The sequence below is a fragment of the Rhinoderma darwinii genome, chromosome 1, assembly GCF_050947455.1.
Source record: "Rhinoderma darwinii isolate aRhiDar2 chromosome 1, aRhiDar2.hap1, whole genome shotgun sequence".
NCBI lineage: Eukaryota > Metazoa > Chordata > Amphibia > Anura > Rhinodermatidae > Rhinoderma > Rhinoderma darwinii.
Genome location: NC_134687.1, coordinates 333234759 through 333259555, shown reverse-complemented (window position 1 = coordinate 333259555; position 24797 = coordinate 333234759). Strand labels below are relative to the sequence as shown.

The following is a 24797-nucleotide window of genomic DNA, read 5'->3' as shown; positions in this document are numbered from 1 at the left end:
TTTACTGAAGCTGGCATTATATTTTTTAAAGGAAAACTCCATCTAGGATTACGTGCGGGTTCTTTCATACAGCTCTGGTTTTCAAAGATAAGTACACAGTACAAGAGTTCCTGCTTGTGACTCTATAGCAGCCTTATTAGCCAATGTTTAATGCCTCATACACACGACCATGTGTGCTGGCCGGGTCCCTTCAGTGATTCGTGGAAAGATAAGACATGTCCTATCTTTCCACGGATCAGAAATTCGGGTCTTTTTTCACGGACCGGATTCACCCGCTAAAGTTAATGGGTCCATGAAAACTATCGGGTGCGACTCGAATGCCGTGAAAAGCGGCCCGAGTGGCACTCGGTCGTGTGAAATAGGCATTATAGGAGAAGCCTGGCACTTTTTTGTGTGTTATTCCTCAACTTTAACACACACATATATATAGTGCCTATAATATAGTGATACATACACTCCTCAACATTGAAATTGCAATCACAGGATCGATAGATTTGTTAATGATATGCAAATGATAAAAAAAGTAAACAAAATATTCCAAACATCTTGAATTATTCAGTATCGAGTATGAGCGCCCCGTGCAGAAATACACACACACTTACACGCCTAGGCATGCTATTAATGAGGCTATTAATGGTCATCTGATGAATGTTATGCACTTGGGCACGCAAATCATCAAGATTGGCTGCTAACAGCTCCCTTTGCAATTGCTGACCAATGACGTTCCAGATGTGCTTGATGGGAGACAAGTCTGGAGACGCTGCAGGCCGTGGTAGCATGTTTAGGCCACGCAGGCTGCTCACAGTAGCACAAGCAACATGTGGCCTGGCATTGTCCTGTTGAAAAATGGGTTCTGGGACACTTTGGAGAAATGACTGTACCACTGGTCCCACGACCAAATCAATGTAAGGCCGATATGTTAATGTACCTGAAATGAAGATTAAAGGGGTCCGGCTACCGTACATTATGCCACCCCACACCATAATCCCAGGAGTAGGACCGGTGTAATGTTCCCTTGTAGGCCTTTTCATGCCATTGCCCACATGGTCTCCAGACCAGTCCCCGGTTATCACTGCATCCGAGGATAGACCTCCATTCCAGCCTCCATTGCCATCTTGCTGTGTACCATGATAGCCATTGAGAGCGGTGGCTTGTGGTCAATGGAACACCTGTTGCTGGACATCTGGTTCTTAGCCCAATGTAGTGTAAATGCTTTCTGATGGATTGTGTAAACACTGGTTACCGCTCTAGTCTTGGGATGTGACTTCCAATTTCACTTGCAGTACAGAATGTATCACTACGCGCCATTCTTCCAATCAGACAATCCGTTCGTGCAGAGGTTCGCTTTCACGCACCTCTTGCTGTCATTCCCATTCATTGTTGTTCCCCCAACCTCTGGGATACGCAAAGTTGAACAATGTTGACATCTCGGCCTAGGTGTGTAGCGATCTTCCGGACTGATAAACTCAGATCTCTCAGTTCAAGGATTCTGTCCCTCTCAGTTTGTGACTAGTGGCGATAATTGGCACGTAGACCCCACACCACACACCACTTGATCCGATTTCTGAGGTTTCATGTGGCTAAAAAACTTTGCTTTCAATCTGACTTTTATGCCTCCCACATGCCACAGATTGGAGCTAGGTGTAAGAAAATGTGATCATTTGCAAATCTTAGGGACACCTGCTACTTATTGATTTGCATAACCTTACAGCATTAATGAGTGTATGTAAAACAAAAATTGCAAACACTCTAAGGCCTCATGCACATGAGCGTATTTTTGTCCACCCGTAAATACTGGCGTAAATACGGGTCCTTGGTCACACGTATTCGACCCGTATTGCACCAGTATTTACGGACCCGTGCCCGTAAATACGGGTCCGGTGTCACCCGTATTCCACCCGTATTTACGGGCACGTTTTCGCTGCAAAATTACACTGCAGTAATCGGCAGCCCTTCTCTCTATCAGTGCAGGATAGAGAGAAGGGACAGCCCTTTCCGCAGAAAAAGTAAAAGAAATTCATACTTACCCGGCCGTTGTCTTGGTGACGCGTCCCTCTCTTGACATCCAGTCCGACCTCCCTGGATGACGCGGCAGTCCATGTACCGCTGCAGCCTGTGATTGGCCTGTGATTGGCTGCAGCGGTCACATGGGCTGAAACGTCATCCCAGGAGGCCAGACTGGAGGAAGAAGCAGAGAGTTCTGGGTAAGTATGAACGTCTTTTTTTTTTTTTACAGGTTGATCTATATTGTGATCGGAAGTCACTGTCCAGGGTGCTGAAAGAGTTACTGCCGATTGTTTAACTCTTTCAGCACCCTGGACAGTGACTATTTACTGACGTCGCCTAGCAACGCTCCCGTAATTAAGGGTGCACACACGTAGTCACCCATAATTACGGGAGCCCCATAGACTTCTATGGGACTGCCCGTGCCGTAATTATGGCCTGAAATAGGACATGTTCTATATTTTTCAACGGCACGGGCACCTTCCTGTAAGCATATGGGGGAGGGGTAGCCGTGGCCAATAGAAGTCCATGGGCCAGTGAAAATGTGCCGTAATTAGGGCCCGTAATTACGGGCGTTATTACATTCGTGTGCATGGGGCCTAAGGTATTTCCTCTTGGTGCCTTGCCTAAGTCTTCCCCGAAGGCGATGTAAGGTCCTAGAATGCACACCATACACATGATTTACGAGATTATCCGAATCGTCACATAGACTCGTTGTTAATGTCATCATTGTTTACACTGACACAACTCAGTAATGTTAGATAAAATTCCTTTTGTTAGCTGCCCAAAATATGAACTTACCAGAGTCATCATCATGTCCACCGGGCTGACTTTGTTTGGATTCATCTTGTACAGCAGTTTCTTTACTTGTTCAAATGTTGGCCTCTGAGCTGGGTTTTGACTTCGGCACTGTCTGATCAACTGCAGTAGAAATTAGATAAAGAGGAAATCCAGGGTCTAGAATTGTATCAATGACAAATCTACAATACGGATACTTTACAGCATCCATGTGTAGAGGAAACTGACTGCTCTCATCTCACAGAAACAGGTCACCTTGGATTAATTTAATAAACAGGCATAAAGGCATCTAAGTATTAGTAAGCGCTTACTAACTATCACCTTCTGCTTTCCCATATATTTCTTACATATTTAAAAGAAATGTGTCCCAGTTTTAACAATATCTTTTTTAAATAATACTGCACTACTACAACATGTATCCTATAAATTCTAATATGTTCTTTCCTCTTCTGAATTGTATTGAATGATTATCTTTTCATGCATATGTTTTAAAACGATTTTATGACCAGTTGTATTGGAAAGGGTAACATGTTGATATTCATTATAGTGTGTATGGACTTTACAATATTTTATTGGATATACACTACCGTTCAAAAGTTTAGGGTCACTTAGAAATTTCCTTATTTTTGCAAGAAAAGCACAGTTTTTTTTCAATGAAGATAACATTAAATGAATCAGAAATACACTCTATACATTGTTAAAGTGCTAAATGACTATTCTAGCTGCAAACGTCTGGTTTTTAATGCAATATCTACATTGGTGTATAGAGGCCCATTTCCAGCAACCATCACTCCAGTGTTCTAATGGTACATTGTGTTTGCTAACTGTGTTAGAAGGCTAATGGATGATTAGAAAACACTTGAAAACCCTTGTGCAATTATGTTAGCACCGCTGTAAACAGTTTTGCTGTTTAGAGGAGCTATAAAACTGACCTCCTTTGAGCTAGTTGAGAATCTGGAGCATTACATTTGTGGGTTCGATTAAACTCTCAAAATGGCTAAAAAAAGAGAGCTTTCATGTGAAACTCGACAGTCTATTCTTGTTCTTAGAAACGAAGGCTATTCCATGCGAGAAATTGCCAAGAAACTGAAGATTTCCTACAACGGTGTGTACTACTCCCTTCAGAGGACAGCACAAACAGGCTCTAACCAGAGTAGAAAGAGAAGTGGGAGGCCCCGCTGCACAACTGAGCAACAAGACAAGTACATTAGAGTCTCTAGTTTGAGAAATAAACGCCTCACAGGTCCTCAACTGGCAGCTTCAATAAATAGTACCCGCAAAACGCCAGTGTCAACGTCTACAGTGAAGAGGCGACACCAGGATGCTGGCCTTCAGGGCAGAGTGGCAAAGAAAAAACCATATCTGAGACTGGCTAATAAAAGGAAAAGATTAATATGGGCAAAAGCACACAGACATTGGACAGAGGAAAATTGGAAAAAAGTGTTATGGACAGACGAATCGAAGTTTGAGGTGTTTGGATCACACAGAAGAACATTTGTGAGACGCAGAACAACTGAAAAGATGCTGCAAGAGTGCCTGACGCCATCTGTCAAGCATGGTGGAGGTAATGTGATGGTCTTGTTGCTTTGGTGATGGGGTTGCTTTGGTGCTGGTAAAGTGGGAGATTTGTACAAGGTAAAAGGGATTTTGAATAAGGAAGGCTATCACTCCATTTTGCAACGCCATGCCATACCCTGTGGACAGCGCTTGATTGGAGCCAATTTCATCCTACAACAGGACAATGACCCAAAGCACACCTCCAAATTATGCAAGAACTATTTAGGGAAGAAGCAGGCAGCTGTTATTCTATCTGTAATGGAGTGGCCAGCGCAGTCACCAGATCTCAACCCCATAGAGCTGTTGTGGGAGCAGCTTGACCGTATGGTACGCAAGAAGTGCCCATCAAGCCAATCCAACTTGTGGGAGGGGCTTCTGGAAGCATGGGGTGAAATTTCTCCCGATTACCTCAGCAAATTAACAGCTAGAATGCCAAAGGTCTGCAATGCTGTAATTGCTGCAAATGGAGCATTCTTTGACGAAAGCAAAGTTTGAAGGTGAAAATTATTATTTCAAATAAAAATCATTATTTCTAACCTTGTCAATGTCTTGACTATATTTTCTAGTCATTTTGCAACTCATTTGATAAATATAAGTGTGAGTTTTCATGGAAAACACAAAATTGTCTGGGTGACCCCAAACTTTTGAACGGTAGTGTATATATATATATATATATATATATATATATATATATATATATATAAATCATTTAAAAGTGTAGTTCTAGCAATAGCTACATGAAATTTCTATCTGACATAAGATATTAAATATAGGATAATCTGTAAATTATTTGAATATTAAAAGTCACCAAGGAACACTGAGGTGTCATAATATTTTTAATGATTTATAGTCGGGAGTACATTATTCCTTATATTACGAACCTCGGGACCTGCTGAGGATCCTCAGTTGATGCAAGTCAAATCAGACTTACAGGTGTATGTACCATTAAAAATAATAACAAGGGGCCGCAGTGCCGTTATTCAAGTGGTCTTTGCATTGTATAATGAAAAAAGCAATACAAGATAAATAAGGGAATATATTATACAATGTTGTGCAAAAATTGAGTTCTCCTTTAACTGCTTTGGCAACATTAAGACCCCAGCTTCAATTTGCTAATGGACAAGAGTGGCACTGTATCTGAAAAAATGCAGATCCTTTTTTCTAATTTCATCAAGTCACACCAAAAGGTAATACCGATGTAAGAATGAGATTCTACTGTTTCTAGACACTTTTCTTATCAATTTTCATATGAAGTTTCATCCCAGTGCAACTGCTGTGCCAAAACTAAGTGTGCTTTCTGATACAGGATATTGTCCAGGGATGTTTCATTCTGTTACATACTTTTCCCCATTAGACCAAGCAAATACAATGGTGGTTGCAAATCAGTAATGGTGAGCTATGTTCAAGTGGTTGTGCTCATGCGTAGCTTGCTTTGAGTTTAGACTTACCTCAACATATTCAGATGGGCATGGACAGGCATTGTCAGCCTTCCCTTTAATTAATTCTGGTAAAGGAAGGCAGCAGTACTCTGCAGAACTGGTATCATCTCTCTATATACAAAGTAACATAAGGCATAGGTTAGGAGCATGGCACAGCACAACTGGTCAATAAATACTCTCTACGTCTCCCTATGATTAAAATCAAACAGAATTTATGATCAACTGATAAAAAAAAATAAGAAAATGATTTTAATAACACACATTTGCATTTCTTTTATTGCCATGGATGCCTCTTCACATAATTCCTAGTGTCTTGTGAACATACAGTAGTTGTCTTAGGAAATATAGATATTTCACTTATAAAATAGTAGAATTTATCGAAATTGACCATTCAAGAGCATTCCCTATGTACGACAGGTAATCAATACCTTAATTTTTCTTTCGATTCCAGGGTATTGTTTTATATATATATTTACTGATTACAAATGTTCTTTTCCTTTCTTTTTTTTATTCTCCAAATACTATCCAGACGCTGCAGTAAATTGGTGGACTGATGAAGAACAATTTTCATCTTTGGTAGTGGCAAGGATGGGTGAGAGCTAAAAAGTATATTTTTCCTCGTTGTTGTTTGGCAATAGTAAATATTACTAACAACAGGATTTGTAAATTGAAAATGTGAAATAATAATAAAAAAAAATAAAAAAAAATAAATATATATATATATATATATATATATATATATATATTTATATATATATATATATATATATATATATATATATATATATATATATATTACTTTGAACAGGTAAAATTACTGTTTTCAAGAAATTCCGATCCTTTTACACGCTGACAAGGAGTGGCTCATTATGGTTTTTCTTGGGTTTTTTTGCAAGAAATTTTCAGCATATGAGCAGATTAAAAAATGTCTTAATAAAAGTTATATTTTAAAAGCAACTGCTATTTTATTTGTTGCAGATTGCTTTTTTAATGTACAACTGGTGAAGACCTCAGATTACTTCCTTTTTGCAATAGAAATAAATGTTACTAACTACCTTTATATTTTCTTTTGAATAAGATTTATTCCTATTAAGATGGCATCTCTACTACTACTGTATGAAAAATACTTAGTAACCACATTTGCAGTCTATTTATAGTCTACCACAACAATATTGATCATCCTCAGTGAAATGTTTCCCTTCTTTGATCACCTTCTCTGACCAATACAGCAGAACGGAATCATTTAACAATCGTTTCACCACTACACGCACTCCGGTTACGCTGGTTTAATTGGCCAGAATAACACCGTGAGCCACATCTGGATTTCACTTCAATTAGCAAATTGAAGCTGGGGTCTTAATGTTGCCAAAGCAGTTAAAGGAGAACTACATTTTTGCACAACATTGTATAACATATTCCCTTATTTATCTTGTATTGCTTTTTTCATTATACAGTATTCATTATTCAGACACAAAGCTGTATTCAAAATTCTGTTAAATTCATCTTAAGGACCAATGCATTGTGGGCGCTCATTTGTCAGTCCCACAGTTAAAGTGCCCCTTTCAACATGCCAGATTCTTTGTTCTCGCGGCAGATGAGGCGCTGCCAGAGTGGTCTGGCAATGTTTTTTTCCCCTTTCTCCTCATTGAAAAGGCCTATTTGGCCAACAGCTTTCTAAAGTGTATGGCCACCTATAGAGATCAGACGTTAAGTCACATGAGTGTCCACAGATTGCTGATAAACCATATATGCAATCCAAGAAGGAACTGGCAGAATCTTTACTTTCCCTTTGGGTGTGTATGAAGAAGAAAACCAAATAAATAGAGCTAAAAATTAGTAAAAAAAGTTATTCCACTTTTTAATCTAGATTTTAAGTAAAATGTTGTTTAAAAGGGGTTTACCCTTTGCCATGCCCTATAAGGTAAATCCTAACACTACTTTAACCAGGCAAGGAATTGGTTTATACCCTATCTGTGATGGACATTGGCCTATTTACCAGGAAAATCTCCTGACGTATACATCTAACATGCCCATAGACTGCAATAACTAAATATATGCCAATAGAGTGTATTATTTTTGCATACATTTGGCAAGTATAGGTTGGCATACCTTTACTTCAGCTATATGGAAAACATACATTACATAGGTATAGGCCCTGAAATTACTGAATTACTGCATAAAATGCATATTTGAATATGAGTTTAGGAGACAAGACATTTAGGACAAAAAAATATATATGTTTTTAAAGCACAGCTTCTCTGTTATTCTTTCAATCACATTCATAATGGATACAACTTGATTGTTTTATTCAGTGGATTTCAACATATAACTTACCGAAGCTGGGTCATTTCTGATTGCTATTTCAAGTAAAATAATGGCATAGCTGAAAAAAACAAAAAAAAAACAAAACAGTTTTTGAATTACCATAAGATTATATTCTACTTTTTCCAGTATAGATATAATATTAAAGTCACCTTAGTGGTGCCCTTTGAGCCTGTCAGCAAACTATAAACCATCTGGTTCTTTTGTCAATCACTACAAGTTTTCTGTCTATTGAAAATATATTTGAGAACATCCATAATAATATATAAAACCAGGTACCTCCAGATCATAGGTCCATTGTGCTTTAATTTCCTATATATTGACTCCCTACTACCAACGCACTATAGACATGATCATAAATGTAATGAAAATATTTGCTCTTCCATTTGTTATATCTGTAGGACAGACATGAATGTGTATATAGTACATACAAATGCTACTTCTTAATGTATGGAATTTAAATGGAATTTTAGATTTATGTACAAATAGAAATAACTAACAAGATATTGATATACAACTTGCATACCTCGCAACCAGCTCATTCTTCGTGGAATTGTCCCGAAGAATGGGTTTGTTGCTATAAATCAAGGAGTAGTCAGAGTGACTACAGGTGTCAACGAGCCTGAATCGAAGCTTTAGATTTAGGGCAAAGCCCCACGTGGTGGAATTGCTCTTGAATTCCGCTGCGGATACTCCGCAGCGTTAATCCGCAGCGGAGCCGTTTCTCCATTGCCTTCCACTTCTTTTTAGTAGGCTTCGTTTAGACGTGGCTGAAAATTTCGCTGCGGAGCATAGGCTGCGGTGCGGAATTTGGTGTCCGCAGCATACAATGGATGTTGCGGACCAGTGGCGGACTGGTTGCGGACTCATTGCGGAAGTTCTCCATTGACTTCAATGGAGATTCTAAATTCCGCAATGAAGTCCGCAGCTGTCATGCACATGTTATGTGTGCTGCGGATGCGTCTTGCGTTTTTGACATGACATTTCTTCATTCTGGCTGGACCTATGTATTTCTAGGTCTACAGCCAGACTGAGGAAGTCAATGGGGCTCCCGTAATTATGGGAGCGTTGCTAGGCGACATCAGTAAATAGTCACTGTCCAGGGTGCTGAAAGAGTTAAGCGATCGGCAGTAACTGTTTCTGCACCCTGGACAGTGACTACCGATCCCAATATACAGCAACCTGTAAAAAAAATAGAAGTTCATACTTACCGAGAACTCCCTGCTTCTGTCTCCAGTCCGGCTTCCCAGGATGACGTTTCAGTCTAAGTGACGGCTGCAGCCAATCACAGGCTGCAGCGGTCACATGGACTGCCGCGTCATCTAGGGAGGTCGGGCTGGATGCCGAAAGAGGGACGCGTCACCAAGACAACGGCCGGTAAGTATGAAATTCGTTTACTTTCACTAGGGAAAGTGCTGTCCCTTCTCTCTATCCTGCACTGATAGAGAGAAGGGAAGCACTTTTACCGCAGTCCACAGCAGCTAGTCCGCATCAATTTACTGCACATTTTGGGCAGATCCACCGCAGAATCTGCAACGCAGATTCTGTGCGGCATTGATGCGGACAGCTGCGGAGGAAAACCGCCACGTGGGGCCATGCCCTTACACAGCATGCATAAGGAGACCAGGAGGATCTGCCGGCACTAGCTAAACTAAATAACACAAAAGTTTAATGAAATATATGGCAGATGTACAACTGTAGGTAAGATCGCTTTCATGACTTACTATACCTGTACATGTCAGCAGCTGCAGATTTCTCATGACAGGACACAGACTGAGTCTCTGGGGGTATGTATGCCTGAGCAGGATGATCTTGATAAGAATCGTAATCCTCCACTGAAACTGGTTTGCGGAAAAAGTCCAAACCATAATCTGAAAGAAAAAAAAAGGATGGACATGAAATAAATTATTTTGTTAGGATGGTGGGTTTTAGTGTAAACCATCCTTTCCAAACATATTTAACTACATTTAAGGTAATAATGACCAAGGTAAAATAACAACACAGCGTGATTATCACATTTTATTTCACTGTAGGCAAACAAATGTGAAATCGACAAAATTCAGAAAAGAGAGAACATTTCTTCCTAAAAAGAAAAGGTGTTTAGTTGACTCAGCAACCAATTACAGTGCACTTTTCATTTTTCCAGAGCAGTTTAAGAAATTAAAGCTGAGCTCTGTTTGGTTGCTATAGGCAACAAGACCAGCACATCCAAAATGAAGGAACTTTTATTCACCCATGCAATGTTTCAGCTTCAGAGAGCTTGAGAAAGGCTCTGTGGAGCTGAAACGATGCATGGGTGAATAAAAGTTCCTTCATTTTGGATGTGCTGCCTTGTTCTCCTGTGATATATAGTAAGGAACTTTTGGATCGAGTCCTGTTAAGCTTGCGCGGTCAAATTTTTTTTAGATTTGGTGCTGTTGTCTTTTTGACTTTTCTTCCTATATAAGTCTTTCATGTCACTGTTGAGACATTTTATCAAATTTTTTGGTAGAATAGCTTTAAAGAGTTATTACTATCCTGAGCATTTCCGACATATCTACAAGATATGTCCTGAATGCCTGATAGGTGGGAGTCTAACCTTTGGGACCCTCTAACTAATAGCAGAAGCTTACCACTGAATTAATTGAAATGCGGCTTGGGTGATACATAAAGAGCAGAGAAAGCAATATCTACTTTTGTGGATAAAGGGCTTGTTTCAGCTCCAGACATGTTAGGACATTGACCAGGGCAAGATTAATAACATAAATAACAATTGATCAAAGCAGAATTCACTGAAATCCAATATGGCATTCATTTCTAAATAGCTTTTGCTCAAAAAGATGACAAAAACTATAAAAACCCTTGGTCTGAACAAACCCTAACTTCCTAACTCAGTTTCAGCAACTTTGTCTCTTCTTCACTTGTTCTATCTTATAAACATGTGATATCAAGACACGTGAATTTTACCTGTAATTTTGCAAACCCATCGGTCATCAATCACGCAATTTGTGGATTTAAGCCGTGAATGGTATATTTTATGCTGATGCAGATATGCCATGCCGTGTGCTATGTCAGTAGCAAAAGAAAACCTAAAGACACATTACAAAAACAAATGAAATGAGAAGTTACTTCTTACATACATAAAGTTTTAAAAAATAAAAATATAAATAACTGTAAAACACCACTATAAAATGAGTCAGATATGAATGTAGCCAGACTTGCATGAGAGCACAAGAAGTTACCTATTTATTACGAGACAGATTCTCATACCTTTTGCTATGCAAAGCATTACTGAAAGACTCCCTTTGAAGCATAGGTCATTAATGGACCCCTAAGTAAGCGATTGCAAACTCTCTGTAGAGACAGTGGTGTGATGTGTCAACACAAAGTGCCTGGACAAGGATATTTTGATGTATTACTGTCTTTACCTACTTATCAACTTAAATAAAACTTTCTAATATTTTGCAATTGGCAGAGGTGAACATATCATTCTGGACTCACTTAATATTAAAGGGGTAGCATGGCTGCTGAAATGTTAATAAAAATTTTGCTTTTTCCAGCCATCATTATTCATTGTATGCATAGTTGCAATTTTCTACTACCACATTGCTAAAATAAGCAAGTTTACGGAAGCAAGGTCACAGGGGGTAGCCATTTTGTTTGATCTCATTAGATACTGCTTAAAATTTGTATATGCAAGTGTGTTCCAAACAAGGGACGTCTGCATAAATTAATGTGAAATGACTTATCTTAAATGAAATAGAGGTAATAAATAGTAACATTGGTAACATACGGTTCACCCTCACAATTTAGATATGCAAGTGTAACGTCCACAGCCGCGGACAGTCGTTCTTACGTGCCCCCCGACGGCCGCGGCCATGGACGAGTGAGTGCCGGCACTCACTTCCGCATCGCTGCACTGGTTATCGTAGGGTGCGCACGCGCGCTCGCGTCTGGCCTAGAAGGGCCAGTGCACACACGAGTAAAATTTGTAATTAGTCCATGATCACCCTGGACTATAAAAAGGGCTCCGCCCTTTCACTCATTGCCTGAGTGTTGTTGTGTTTACCCATGTTAGTCTTAGCAAATGGTTCCTAAGGCCTTATTCACACGAGCGTATTTCATGTCCGTCTTACGCACGTTAAAACAACGGACGTCACACGGACCTATGCAATTCAATGGGGCCATTCAGACATTCAGTGTTTTTCACCCAGCGTGTGTTCGCATGCCCTATTCTTGTGCGTTTTTTGCGCATCACACACCCATTGAAGTCAATGGGTGCATGGAAAAAACAGAGCCATCCGTGTGCTATCAGTGTTTTTCACGCACCAGTTGCAAAAGAAATGGTGAGGAAAAAATAAAACACCTCCTTCAGTTTTTTTTGCCGACGTAAAAAACGCGTTACATATGGATGACATACGCGCGTAAAAACGCAGACGCGCACCGTACACGGATGCCACATGGAACTGCAAAGGAAAAACGCTGCATTCTTTAAGCGCGCAAAACGGACACGCTCGTGTGAATTAGGCTTTAGTGTTAATTATCCTGTTCCCGTTGTTCCAGTTCCCTGCTACCTGTATCCTGTATCCCGTGCTGTAGTTGTTCCTGTGCCTTAGAGTGTTGGAGTCATGTTGTGCCACCTGTCATGCTTGCTGATATACACCACGTCTGGTGTCTGCAAGTTCATCTATGCCGAGCCCCTGTTACTGTCTGGACTATCAAAGGTATTCTTGTACTAGGACTGTTGTTTGGTCAGTTGCTACTCTGCTAGGGCGGTGCGGCCTAGTGGGTCCACATACCCACGAATCGTGACAGCAAGTCTGTGCATTTATATACCATTCACTGTAGGCTTACCATTCAGGGTGATATGTGACACTTATCCCTATGTCTAGTGAGACATGTCTTGGCTCTCAGACTGTATGGACTGGTGGAACTAGAGGCCTTATTTTGGACTTTTCTAAATAGAATGATCACATAATTTGGAAAATATCTTGGCATAATGATGTCACTTCTAATCGTTAAAAGAGTTTTATGTGTCTCGGTACATTGGTCCTAATATCAGCCCACAACAGGACTAAAATATGTATGGCCAGAAAATAATTTCCCATATTAAAAGCAGCACTGAGACCAAATACAGATTCGATGTACGATTAGGCCCATATAAAATTATAAAAGTGCGCAGTCTACAAATCCTACACAGCAAAGTCAATACAATCTTAGTGCAAATCCAACCCACATTGTACTCGTAAGTTGGTTATTAAAAATACCCTAAATTGATGTAGAATACTTTGATCTTGGCACTACATGTCTAACCATTTCATATATATATGTATATATATATATATATATATATATATATATATATATACACACACATATGTATATATATATATATATATATATATATATATACATACACATACATACATATATTATTTATATATTACATATATCTATGTGCATATAGACTCTCTGGACTTTAGAAATGCTCGCTCCAAATGAGATGGAGACACAAACATATTAAAATTCCTAAAAAATTCAAACTGCCTTTTTAAAAAAAACAAAAAACTGTATTTTTCTTAAATTACTGATGGGGGGCATAACTACCAGAATAGCAAACACAGCTTGGCATACATCTTCTGTTAGAAGTGTGAAAAGTGAGGGCCAGTGAGTGATCATTTGTGGCACTCCTGCTGGCAAATCGGAAGGATCTGGATGATGACGAATAGATTAAGAATGGAAGTGAAGAAAGGAGAAAGGCAGAGGCAAAAGGAGTACTTCTTGGAGACTTAGAGAAGGGGGCTGATTGGTTGAAAGGACTGACTTAGTGTCGTAAAAAAAACACCTTTATTCAGTAATAATAAGAGCTCTTCTATTTCTGGAACTCATTAGTTGCTGAAGGTCGTCTTCTTTTAAGGGCCACCTCATTCCAAGGTATGGGGCCTCATTATTATACATGGTACATTGTTTTGCTGAATGAATATATCAAACCTGCATTATATGTTGGCACTTTGAAAAAAAATAAGTACTGTACATACATATGGAAGTGCTTATTTGTCTTGGTGCAAGCCAAATGCTACATTATTGGTATCACAAATATAGGAATGCAGCTAAAGAATTTCTCACTTACCAATGCCTAATTCTAGATATGATGTGGATACTAGCAATTGTAATTGATTTGTGTTTTGCAGGGCAGCCAGCCTGATCTAATAGTATGGGCATGTCTAGAAGGTGCTGGGCAGAGCCCGTCTGATCTAGTAGTCTAGCTAGCATGGTGCACTACACGTAACCGTGTGACTGGCACCTTATAAAAGCCTTTTCTGTGCAAAATTAGGATATTACTCAGCACCCCTTCCTCATGAATGGTAGGTGGGTGAGTGGCTTGGCTGCATCTTGCTGGGACCTGGTGTTTTAACTATATCAGTAAGTATGCAATTTCTTTATGTGATACGAATTTATTTTGATCCCACTTTCTGCGATTCGTCTTCAGCTGTAATTGATAATTGTAACATATCAATATTGTAATTGTTTATAATAGATTTATAACATTTGTGTAATACAACAATAAGATTACCTGAAACCCCAGTTTAGAGGGATGTCTTCACTCAGCAAAACATCATTTAAGCTGCCCTTAGGACAATACTCTGTAGTAATAATAGCCACATCCGGAAATTCAATGCACCCACCAATAAATTTGCAAAGATTAGGATGATCAAGGTCCCTACAGAAGTGGTAAAGGTTGAAAAAGCTATTGTCAGTGTAAGGTTCAAGTGCATGCTTTGACTAAAAGGATAACAAAGTTGAACATAAACAACAAAACTGAACATTACAACAAGAACAGCTATTTCTACTCTACTGCTTGAATACAGTAACATTTACCGAATTTGTTTTACTTCTCTCCGTATTGTTTTGGAGAGTGTAAATGTCTTCTTCGGGATTTTCTTTATAGCCACTATTCTGCCATCACTAAGAAATATGACATTTTAGACTTAATAAAAACACCAAGCAAATTGAGCATTAAGAAAAAAAAAACATTTTATAAACTACATACATTTGAAAGATGCCCTAAAATAAGTAAAGTAGCAGAAATCTATGACAAGGAGATATTGTACCATTTCTACCCTCTCTCATACCATACAGTAAGGCTGGGCAATTAATAGAAAAAAACACAAAAGCTAAATTCAGCGCAAATAACCGTCGTCATCCTGCGCATTTCGGTTTCTTTTATTTCGTTTTTCCTGGTTTCAACTGTATCTGCGTCTTTAGGATGCAGATACAGTTGAATCCAATGGTAGAGCAGGGAGCCGTGAGGTCCTTGCTCTACCATTCACTATGTATTGCCGGACGCTCACGGCTCAGCGCAGACAGGTGCAAGGCAGTGATGTCATTGCGCCTGTCTGCACCAAGCCACACAGACCGGAGGAGCAGAGGTATCTCCTCCACTCATCGTTGAAACGGGGTTAGGTGAGTATGTATTTTATTAGGCACTATTGGGGCTGTTTAGGGGAGCCATGGGGGCATTATACTGTTTGGGGGCAGCTGTGGAGAATTATACATCATGATGTCAGTTATGGGGGTAATATACTGTGTGGAGGGAAGCTGTGGGGGAATTTATGGTGGTATTATACTGTGTGGGTTCAGCTATGGGGGGCATTATACTGTGTGGAGGGCAGTTATGGGGGAAATATAATGTGTAGAGGCAGCTATATGGGCATTATACTGTGTAAAGATCAGCTATAGGGGGCATCATACTGTGTGGAGGGCAGTTATGGGGGCATTATACTGCGTGGAGGGCAGTTATGGGGGCAGCTATCGGGGCATTATACTGTGTGGAGGGCAGTTATACAGGCATTTTAATGTTTGGGGGCAGCTATGTGTCCATTATAATGTGTGGGGGCAGCTATGGGGCATTATACTGTGTTGGGAGCACTATAAAAGCAATATACTGTGTGGGGGCAGTGTCAAGGGGTATATTATATACATTAGTATACATAAGGCTCAAGGGATAAATATTAATTCATTCGCGTAGCATGCAGATAGGGGCGTAGTATGCAAAAAGGGGTGTGGTCTAAATAATTGTTCATTAATCGTAATCGAGGTTACATGTTCAATTAATCGGGATTTTGATTTAGGTCATAATGGCCCAGCCCTACCATACAGTACATATAATACTGCAGTGCTGGGTGGCAATCTCTACCTCCAAAAGCAGGGGCAGAAGTGCTGCTCGTGTGGTGTAATTGCTACCAATTTCTGTAATATGGAAGATGACCATGCCTATTGCTAGGAAGCTGAATCAATTCATACAGCTGCTGTCTAGCAAATTCAGGGCTTGTGAAGATTATTCGCTAAAGAGTCTAAAGAACTCAGTGAATCAGCCTGTTGGGTTGAGAAGTGTGAGGCAGGAACAGACACAGACAGCAGAGGTCCCCTGTGCAAGAACAGTGTATAGGCCCCTTTCTCTCCGATAGCTCACGACAGAGCACAGAGTCCCAATATCACAAAAAACACTGCGTTTACGCACAGTTTCACTGTAATGACAGCAATTAACCATGATTTGACCGCACCGTGTGAATAGACACTAACGTGCAATATAATAAACAGCTACCTATTTTTAAGTGGCCAGTGGCCGTATTTACCTATAATAATAGGTCTCGCATATATTATGTCCACCCCTGATGTAAGCAAAAGCCTACTTGCAACAATGGCCCATAGCGATCTTAAAAAAGATACAATTTTGTAGCCGACTAGGTCCCCCAATCAGCAGTGAAGCAAGTTATATACATTCCTTTACATTGAAATTGCAACACCAAGAAAGAAAAGTTTTGGAATTGTGGGAATCACAGGATCGATAGACATGTTAATGATATGCAAATTATATAAAATGGAAACAAATTATTCCAAACATCTTGATTTATTCAGTATCGAGTATGGGCGCCACACGCACAGAGCCTGCCTTAGGATAGATGGCGCCCCGTGCGAAATTATATTTGGGCGCCCCACCCCATCATAAAAAAAATACCCTATAGAAAAGTATAATGCCCCCCACAGTATAATGCCCTATATAGTGCCCCCACACAGTATAATGCCCCCACACAGTATAATGCCCCCCTTGGTGCCCCAAACACAGTATAATGCCCCCTTAGTGTCCCCACACAGTATAATGCCCCCTTAGTGCCCCCACACAGTATAATACCCCCTTAGTGTCCCCACACAGTATAATTCCCCCTTTGTGCCCTATACACAGTATAATGCCCCCTTTAGTGACCCCCATACAGTATAATTAATATTTAATAATATATTATAACCCCTTCAAGGACACAGTATGTTTTTTTAACAAGTCTTTATTTATAGAAAGAAAAGGTATACCATTTTTGTTTATCAAAGAAAATAATCACTCTCTTGGTGTCCAAGATCTCCTTAACCTCGAAGGTGTCTGAAGGGCCGCTGGAGGCAACCGCAGGGCTTGGAGTCTTGGTAAAGTGGTTCAGAACCACTGGTTTCAGGAGAGAAACATGGAAGGAGTTGGGGATCTTGAGGGTAGGAGGCAGCCAAAGCTTGTAGGCGACAGGGTTGATCTGCTGCAGGATCTCGAAGGGACCGAGGAACCTGAGAGAAAATTTGTACAATGGCACCCTCAGTCGAATATTCCTGGAGGACAGCCAGACCTTCGTGCCAGGAAGAAACTGAGGAGGTTCTCTTCTCCTTGTTTCCCGCCTTCCGCTTCATGCGGTCAACCGCCAGCAGGATAGAGGATCGAGTCTGCTGCCAGATCTGCAGAAAGTCCCCAAAAGCCGTGTCAGCAGCTGGCACCTCAGACGTAACAGGGACCGGAAGAGGAATTAGTGGGTGCTCGCCATAGACAATAAGGAACGGTGTCTTCTGTGTGGAGTCGCTGGTATGATTGTTGTAAGAGAACTCAGCCCCCGGAAGCAACTGCACCCAGTCATCATGCTGCTTGGAGATGAAGTGCCCTAAGTAGTTATCAAAAATCTGATTGATCCTCTCGACCTGACCATTGGACTGAGGATGGTAGGCCGAGGAAAAGTCTAACTTTATACCTAGGAGTCTGCAGAGGGCTCTCCAGAACTTCGAGGTGAACTGAACCCCCCGATCAGACACAACATGCTGCGGCAAGTCGTGCAGGCAGAAGATGTGTTGGATGAACAGCTTGGCCAGCAGAGGATCAGAAGGAAGACTGGTCAGAGGAACAAAGTGGGCCATCTTTGAAAATAGATCCACCACTACCCAGACAGTACTGCATCCGGCAGGGAGAGGCAGGTCTGTAATAAAGTCCATAGCTATATGCTGTCAGGTGGCATTGGGCACAGGCAATGCATGGAGCAGACCAGCAGGTCTGGAGTGAGCGACCTTGTTGGCTGCACATACTGAACAGGAATAAACAAAGTCCATAATGTCCTTGGGCAGCGTGGGCCACCAGAAATGACGAGCAATCAGATCCCGAGTCTTACGGATCCCCACGTGACCTACAGTCTAGAGGAGTTTCCCCAGCGGAGGACTATTCCACGGTCAGCCAGGCGCACAAAAGTCCTCCCTGGAGGAAAGTCCCCATCTTGCAAGGGATTGACTGAGACAATGCAAGACGGATCAATGATGTTCTGTGGAATCTCCATGGTGTCTTCTGCCTCGAAAGACCTGGACAAGGCATCGGTCCTCACATTTTTGTCGGCCGGGCGATAATGAAGCTCAAACTGGAACCTGGTAAAGAACAGTGACCACCTGCTTAGAAAAATATCCACATACCATTGACTTGCCCTTGGAATCTCTCTGGAACAGGAGTGCACCAGCACCGAAAGAGGATGTGTCCACCTCCAACTAGAACTGTAGAGAGACATCTAGAGGCTGACGTGAAGGCACTCTTCAGGCTATTGAATGCGGACTCTGCCTCAGGAGTCCACGCCTTGGCGTTAATGCCCTTCTTAGTGAGGTTAGAGATAGGAGAAGTCAGTGAGGAGAAGTTTGGAATAAACTGTCTGTAGAAATGGGCGAATCCCAGGAAGCGTTGTATAACCCTAAAGCCTTGAGGGCGTGGCCATTCCATGACAGACTTTACCTTTTCAGGATCCATCTCGAGGCCTGGAAAGGTAGAGCATCTTTTTCAAACACGCACTTTTCCAACTTAGCGTACAGACGATTCTCCCTTAACCGCAGCAAAACTTGATGTCTCTGATGCGTCATAGGATCTGGAGAAAAAATCAAGATATCATCAAGGTAGATTACTACACAAACATAGAGGAGGTCACGGAAAATTTCATTAACAAACTCCTAGAAGACCACGGGAGCATTACACAGGCCGAAGGGCATTACTAGATATTCATAGTGTCCATCACGGGTGTTAAATGCAGTCTTCCATTCATCACCCTGGCGAATCCGGACTAGGTTGTAAGCCTCACGCAGGTCTAGTTTGGAAAAAATCTTGGCACCACGTATACGATCAAACAGTTCTGAGATCAGTGGCAATGGATATTTATTTTTCACCGTGATCTGGTTGAGGCCTCGGTAGTCAATACATGGATGAAGAGAACCATCCTTCTTTTTGATGAAGAAGAACCCGGCTCCTGCCAGGGAGGAAGACTTCTGTATGAAGCCCCTCTCCAAGTTCTCTTTCACATAGGCGGACATGGACAGTATCTCTGGCAAGGAGAGAGGATATACCCTACCATGGGGAAGGGATGCACCAGGAATCAGCTCGATAGGGCAGTCATACGCCCGGTGTAGTGACAATGTCTCCGCCTCCCTCCCTGAAGACGTACGATAATGCAGCATAATGACCCAGCAATCCTGCCAATGACTGAGGCAGCGAAGGCTGAGCCGAACGAATCTGCACCAGGCATCGGCTTTGACACTCAGGGCCCCACTGGAGAACCTCTCCAGAATTCCAGTCCAGGACTAGGGCGTGTAGTTGGAGCCAAGGCAGGCCCATCAACACAGGGTTAACGGCTTTGGATAGGACATAGAATGACAGGAGTTCGGAGTGAAGAGCTCCCACTTGGAGCCTCATCGGCTTGGTCACAGCTATAACTGGGTCTGACAGAGGTCGTCCATTCACTGATGAAACCGTCAACAGCCTCTCCAGGGGGGTGGTGGGTAATTGAAGAAGATCCACCTGGTCTCTACAGATGAAATTAGCAGCGGATCCAGAGTCCAGATACGCAGAGACCTGATGCGTTTTCTCGCCGGACACTATGGTCACTGGTATGGACAATTTAGACAGAAGTCCTTTCTTACCTAAGGTTGTCTCTCCTAGCAACCCTAGGTTTTGGGATTTTTGGGGACACAGGTGCAGAAGATGGCCACCGAGGCCGCAATATAGACAGAGTCCCGAAGTGCATCTGCGTTGTCTCTCCTGGGTGGATAGCTTACACTGGTCCATCATCACAGACTCCTTAGGAGGATCGACATCTGAGGACAGCAGGGGTTGCTGCAAAGTAGGGACCAGACTAGGAAGGCCTCCCTCCCGACGAACCTCTTGGAGGCGTTCTCGGATCCGCATATCAATCCGGGCGGACAGAAGGATGAGGTCATCCGGGCTAGATGGCAGGTCTCGAGCAGCAAGTTCGTCCTTAATTTTAGGAGACAGTCCATGCCAGAATGCAGACACCACGGCCTCATTGTTCCATAACAGTTCTCCCGCCAGGGTGCGGAAGTGGATGGTGTACTCTCTCACGGAGGTGTCTCCTTGGTGTAGGTTAATCAAGGAAGCCGCTGCAGATGAGACCCATCCAGGCTCCTCAAACACCATGCAAAAAGTCCAGAGGAAGCCCTAGAAGACACAGGTCAGCAGCAGGAGAGGAGGACTTACGGATGAATCCTCTCTCCAGATTTTCTTGGATATACCGACATGGCCTCCATCTCGGGCAAAGACAAAGGGTAGACTCTACCTCTGGGAGGCGTGGCATTGGGGATCAGGCCTATGGCACAGTTGTATGGCCTGTGGGGTGGCAGTGATTCAGCTTCTTGTTTGCAGAAAACATCAGAGAAGCTTTTATATGGAGTAGGAAGTCCTGCTGAGTTAGGTTTTGTAGGCTGAGGCATGGGTGGGAGAATTGATTGTAGACAATGTTGGTGACAGAAGTCACTCCAGCGGCTAATTTGACCTCCAGTCCAGTCAATAACAGGAGAGTGCTTCTGCAACCATGATAAATCCAGTAGCAATGGGTTCAAAGAGTTCTTTGAAACATAGAAGGAGATACGTTCCCGGTGCAGCGCCCCTGTTAACATGAAAATGGGCTCGGTCACAAGATGGATAGTCTCCTGTAGAAGCCTCCCATCCACAGAAGCACAGTGCGTTTTTCCACCACAGTATAAACATAAGTTCAACTTGCGTCTATTCTGGCGTTCCTCAGGCGTGAGTCTTGTCTCTCCACCTGCATGGGTTCATCCGACCGAGAGGAAGAAGAGGCCTTTGGAAGGTTGGTGCCAACCGTGATGTCCGATTGCCCTGAGCAAATTCTTGTTATCTCTCATGGAAACGAATATCAATCCGATTGGCAAGAGTAATCAAGTCATCTAAGGATGGTGGAAGGTCTCGGCCAGCAAGTTCATCCTTGATTCGGCCCGCTAGACCCTCCCAGAAGGTAGATACTAGAGCCTCGTTATTCCACTGGAGTACTGTCGCCAGGGTGCGGAATTGAATGGTGTATTGACCTACAGTGGAGGTTCCTCGCTGGAGCTTGAGAAGAGAGGAAGTTGCCGAAGATACCCGCCTTGGCTCTTAAAACACCTTTTTAAATGTGGAGAGAAAGTTCTGAATATTATACATTATGTGGTCGTTTCTCTCCCATAAGGGCGATGACCATGCCAGCGCTTCGCCAGAAAGCAGGGCAGGATGTAGGCCACTTTAGCCTGGTCTGAGGAAAAATGATGCGCCATGACCTCAAAATGGATGGTGCATTGATTAACGAATCTCCTGCAGGTCTTGGGGTTACCTTCATAGCGGGCAGGCATAGGTAAATGTAGTCCAGGACTGTAGACAGGAGCTTGCGGTGGTGGTGGCAGTGTCGGAGCTGATCTTGGCGGACTCTTTGTCTAGAAAGTTCCTGAGCTATATCAGCCGCGTCAGGCAGGGCTGTGTCAAGGGGATCCATGGCTTGTTCAAACTATCACGGTTCTCACCTGGTTCATTTGTGGATCCTCTGTGTCGTCCGGGAGATGGTGCTAGTAACCCAGGGCAACGCTTGGTACAGCAGGTTTAGAGGCAGTCGGATGTATAGGCCAGAAGTCAGGACAGGCAGCAGACAGCGTTACGGGTATCGATAGCAATAGGTCAAGGCAGGCGGCAGGCAAGGATAGTCAGAGTTCATGCAGAGGTCAAAAACGAGAAATCCAGACAAAGGCAGAAGGTCAAGAAAACAGGGAACCAGGGTGCAGGGAAACTCATGGGGAACTTGGTTGAACAAGCAAGGATTCAAAGGAAAGAGGATCCTTAAATAGGAAGTCTTGGAATTTTAGCACGCGCTGGCCCTTTAAGAAGGAAAGAGTCAGCGCACGCGCCCTCTAGTGGCTGCAGCCTCACATCGTGGATAACGGCAGTGGAGGGAGGTGAGAGATGCAGTCACCTGACGACGCCCAGAGCCTGCAGAGCGTCCGGATTTGGTAAGTGGAGCTCGGGACGAGCATGAGGAAATGGAGGATGCAGGAACCATAGCAGAGGCCGTGGAAGAGGCGGGGAATAGCGCGGCAGCCGTTACAGCCAGTGGCTATCCGAGGAAAAATTAGGGCCGGGCCCCTAATGTGGAGGAGGCCAAACAGTCTAGAAAAAAGCTGCATAAAATGTATGTAGACCGCAGTAGTAAAATCCAGAAAAAGTTAGGGCCAGGCCCCTTGTAGGTCCGGGGGACAAGCGTGTAGGTGAGGCTCCAAACAACAGGTGTCAATGTACAGCGGATAAAGGCAGGTGGGGCTGGAGGGGGGGGGCGATAGAAACCCACGTGGCACAGCGGGAGTAACAGTGGGCTTATGTCTAAGGTAAACGTCTGACAGTGGCTACTCACCGACCCCAAGAATGTCCGCCTGTGAAGGTGGAAGGAAGACTCTGCAGTATGTCCAAGATGGCGGACACAATGGCAGCCGCAGCTCCGCGCCCGCCGTACCTAATCATGTGGTCCCTGTGGACCAGAGCAGGAGCCCAAGCGCCGTAGGACGTAGGGCGAGGTGTTCGGTAAGTAGTGCCGACTTCCTCAGGTTCCGGAAGGGATGTTGGGAAGGCCGTCACCATGGCCGCGGCTGCAGGTGGAAATCTAGGCCGCTGCTTCAGGCCCGAAAACGAGCGGGTGCTAAAAAACTCCAACTCAGTCCCAGGATGATCAGCGGGAGGTGAGGAGTGTAGGGCTGATGGTGGAGCCCTGTTTTTATCTGTGGTGTAGATAGGGTGGTGCTGGATAGGGCCCCACAAGTTATGGTGTAGCTGAGCTGGGAGTGTGCCACCTCTATTCGTTATTCCTGCTGCTTTTATCTAGTCCCTGCTGCTGTTTCACAGGCAGGAGAGATATTTTGAACAGGTGCTCAACTTATGGCATGTTCCGGTGGGGTTACCGGCTGTAGGAGGATCCGCGGATGCACTGCTCCAAAGTAGGGGCCGCAACTTCACATGCAGTGCTAGGCCGCAAATTAAAAAATGCCCAGAGGAGCTCAATTAAGGTATCAAACTGTTCCCCTCATGCCGCCAACCCTGAAAATTATAATATCTGTCTCCTTGGGAGAGTGTGAGAGAAGGATTCTGCTGGATTAAGTCTTTAGAGCTGGAGCTCAGAAATGCACGTCCTTTTCGAGTTGTGTCCAGCCACGCCCCCCCAGGACACAATATTTTGTCCTCTAATTGTGCCCACACAGTATTATGTCCCCTAAGTGGCACACAAAATATATTGCCTCCTGTAGTGCCGCTGCACAGTATAATGTCCGCTTAGTGGCCTACACACAGTATAATGCCCCCTTCCCCTGGCTGCCACACACAGCCCCCACACCTTGTAGATAGTGCCCCCTGTAGATTGTGCCATACAGCCTCCCTGTAGACAGTACCATAATCCCCCAGCTCCTCCTTGCAGACAGTGCCATATAGCCCCCCACCTCCCCCTTGTTGATACAGCCCCCCACCACCCCCTTTGTAGACAGTGCCCCCAAACAAAAAAAATTGTACTCTCATTGGCCCCGTTCCCACGACGAATTGAGCTGCTCCACAACGCCGACGACTGGATCCTTGCGTAAGCCGGCGTGATCCTGTAGCCTAGTACAGAGTTTCCCAACCATTTCGGACTCGAGGAAGCCGAGGGAAATAAACATTTCCTCAGGGCACCCCTACCAAAAATTGTTTAGAGAAAGACATAAAACGGCTAAAAGCAAGCACTACACTCTTAGGGTATGTTCACACGGCAGCGTCCGTAACGGCTGAAATTACGGGGCTGTTTTCAGGAGAAAACAGCACCGTAATTTCAGCCGTAATGGCATGTTGAGGCGCTTTTTGCTGCATCCATTACGGACGTTAAATGGAGCTGTTTTTCCATGGAGTCCATGGAAAACGGCTCCATTTACATCTGAAGAAGTGACAGGCACTTCTTTGACGCGGGCGTCTTTTTTACGCCCCGCCATTTGACAGCGGGGTGTAAAAAAAATGACCGTGTGCACAGAACATCGTAAGACCCATTCTAATGAATGGGCAGATGTTTGCCGACGCTATTGAGCCGC

General features: G+C 43.2%; 1 protein-coding gene across 1 annotated transcript in view; it reads right to left on the bottom strand.

Moving 5' to 3' along the window:
• LOC142749969 (atrial natriuretic peptide receptor 1-like) overlaps positions 1–24797 on the bottom strand; it is a 140538-nt gene that overhangs the window by 37359 nt on the left and 78382 nt on the right. Inside the window, exons 10-16 of the mRNA XM_075858656.1 lie at positions 14979–15065; positions 14674–14820; positions 11067–11188; positions 9850–9991; positions 8133–8181; positions 5808–5909; positions 2806–2925 (exon numbers count right to left, since the gene is read on the bottom strand). Coding sequence (XP_075714771.1) covers positions 2806–2925; positions 5808–5909; positions 8133–8181; positions 9850–9991; positions 11067–11188; positions 14674–14820; positions 14979–15065 — 769 coding nt within the window. The remainder of the gene's footprint in view (positions 1–2805; positions 2926–5807; positions 5910–8132; positions 8182–9849; positions 9992–11066; positions 11189–14673; positions 14821–14978; positions 15066–24797) is intronic.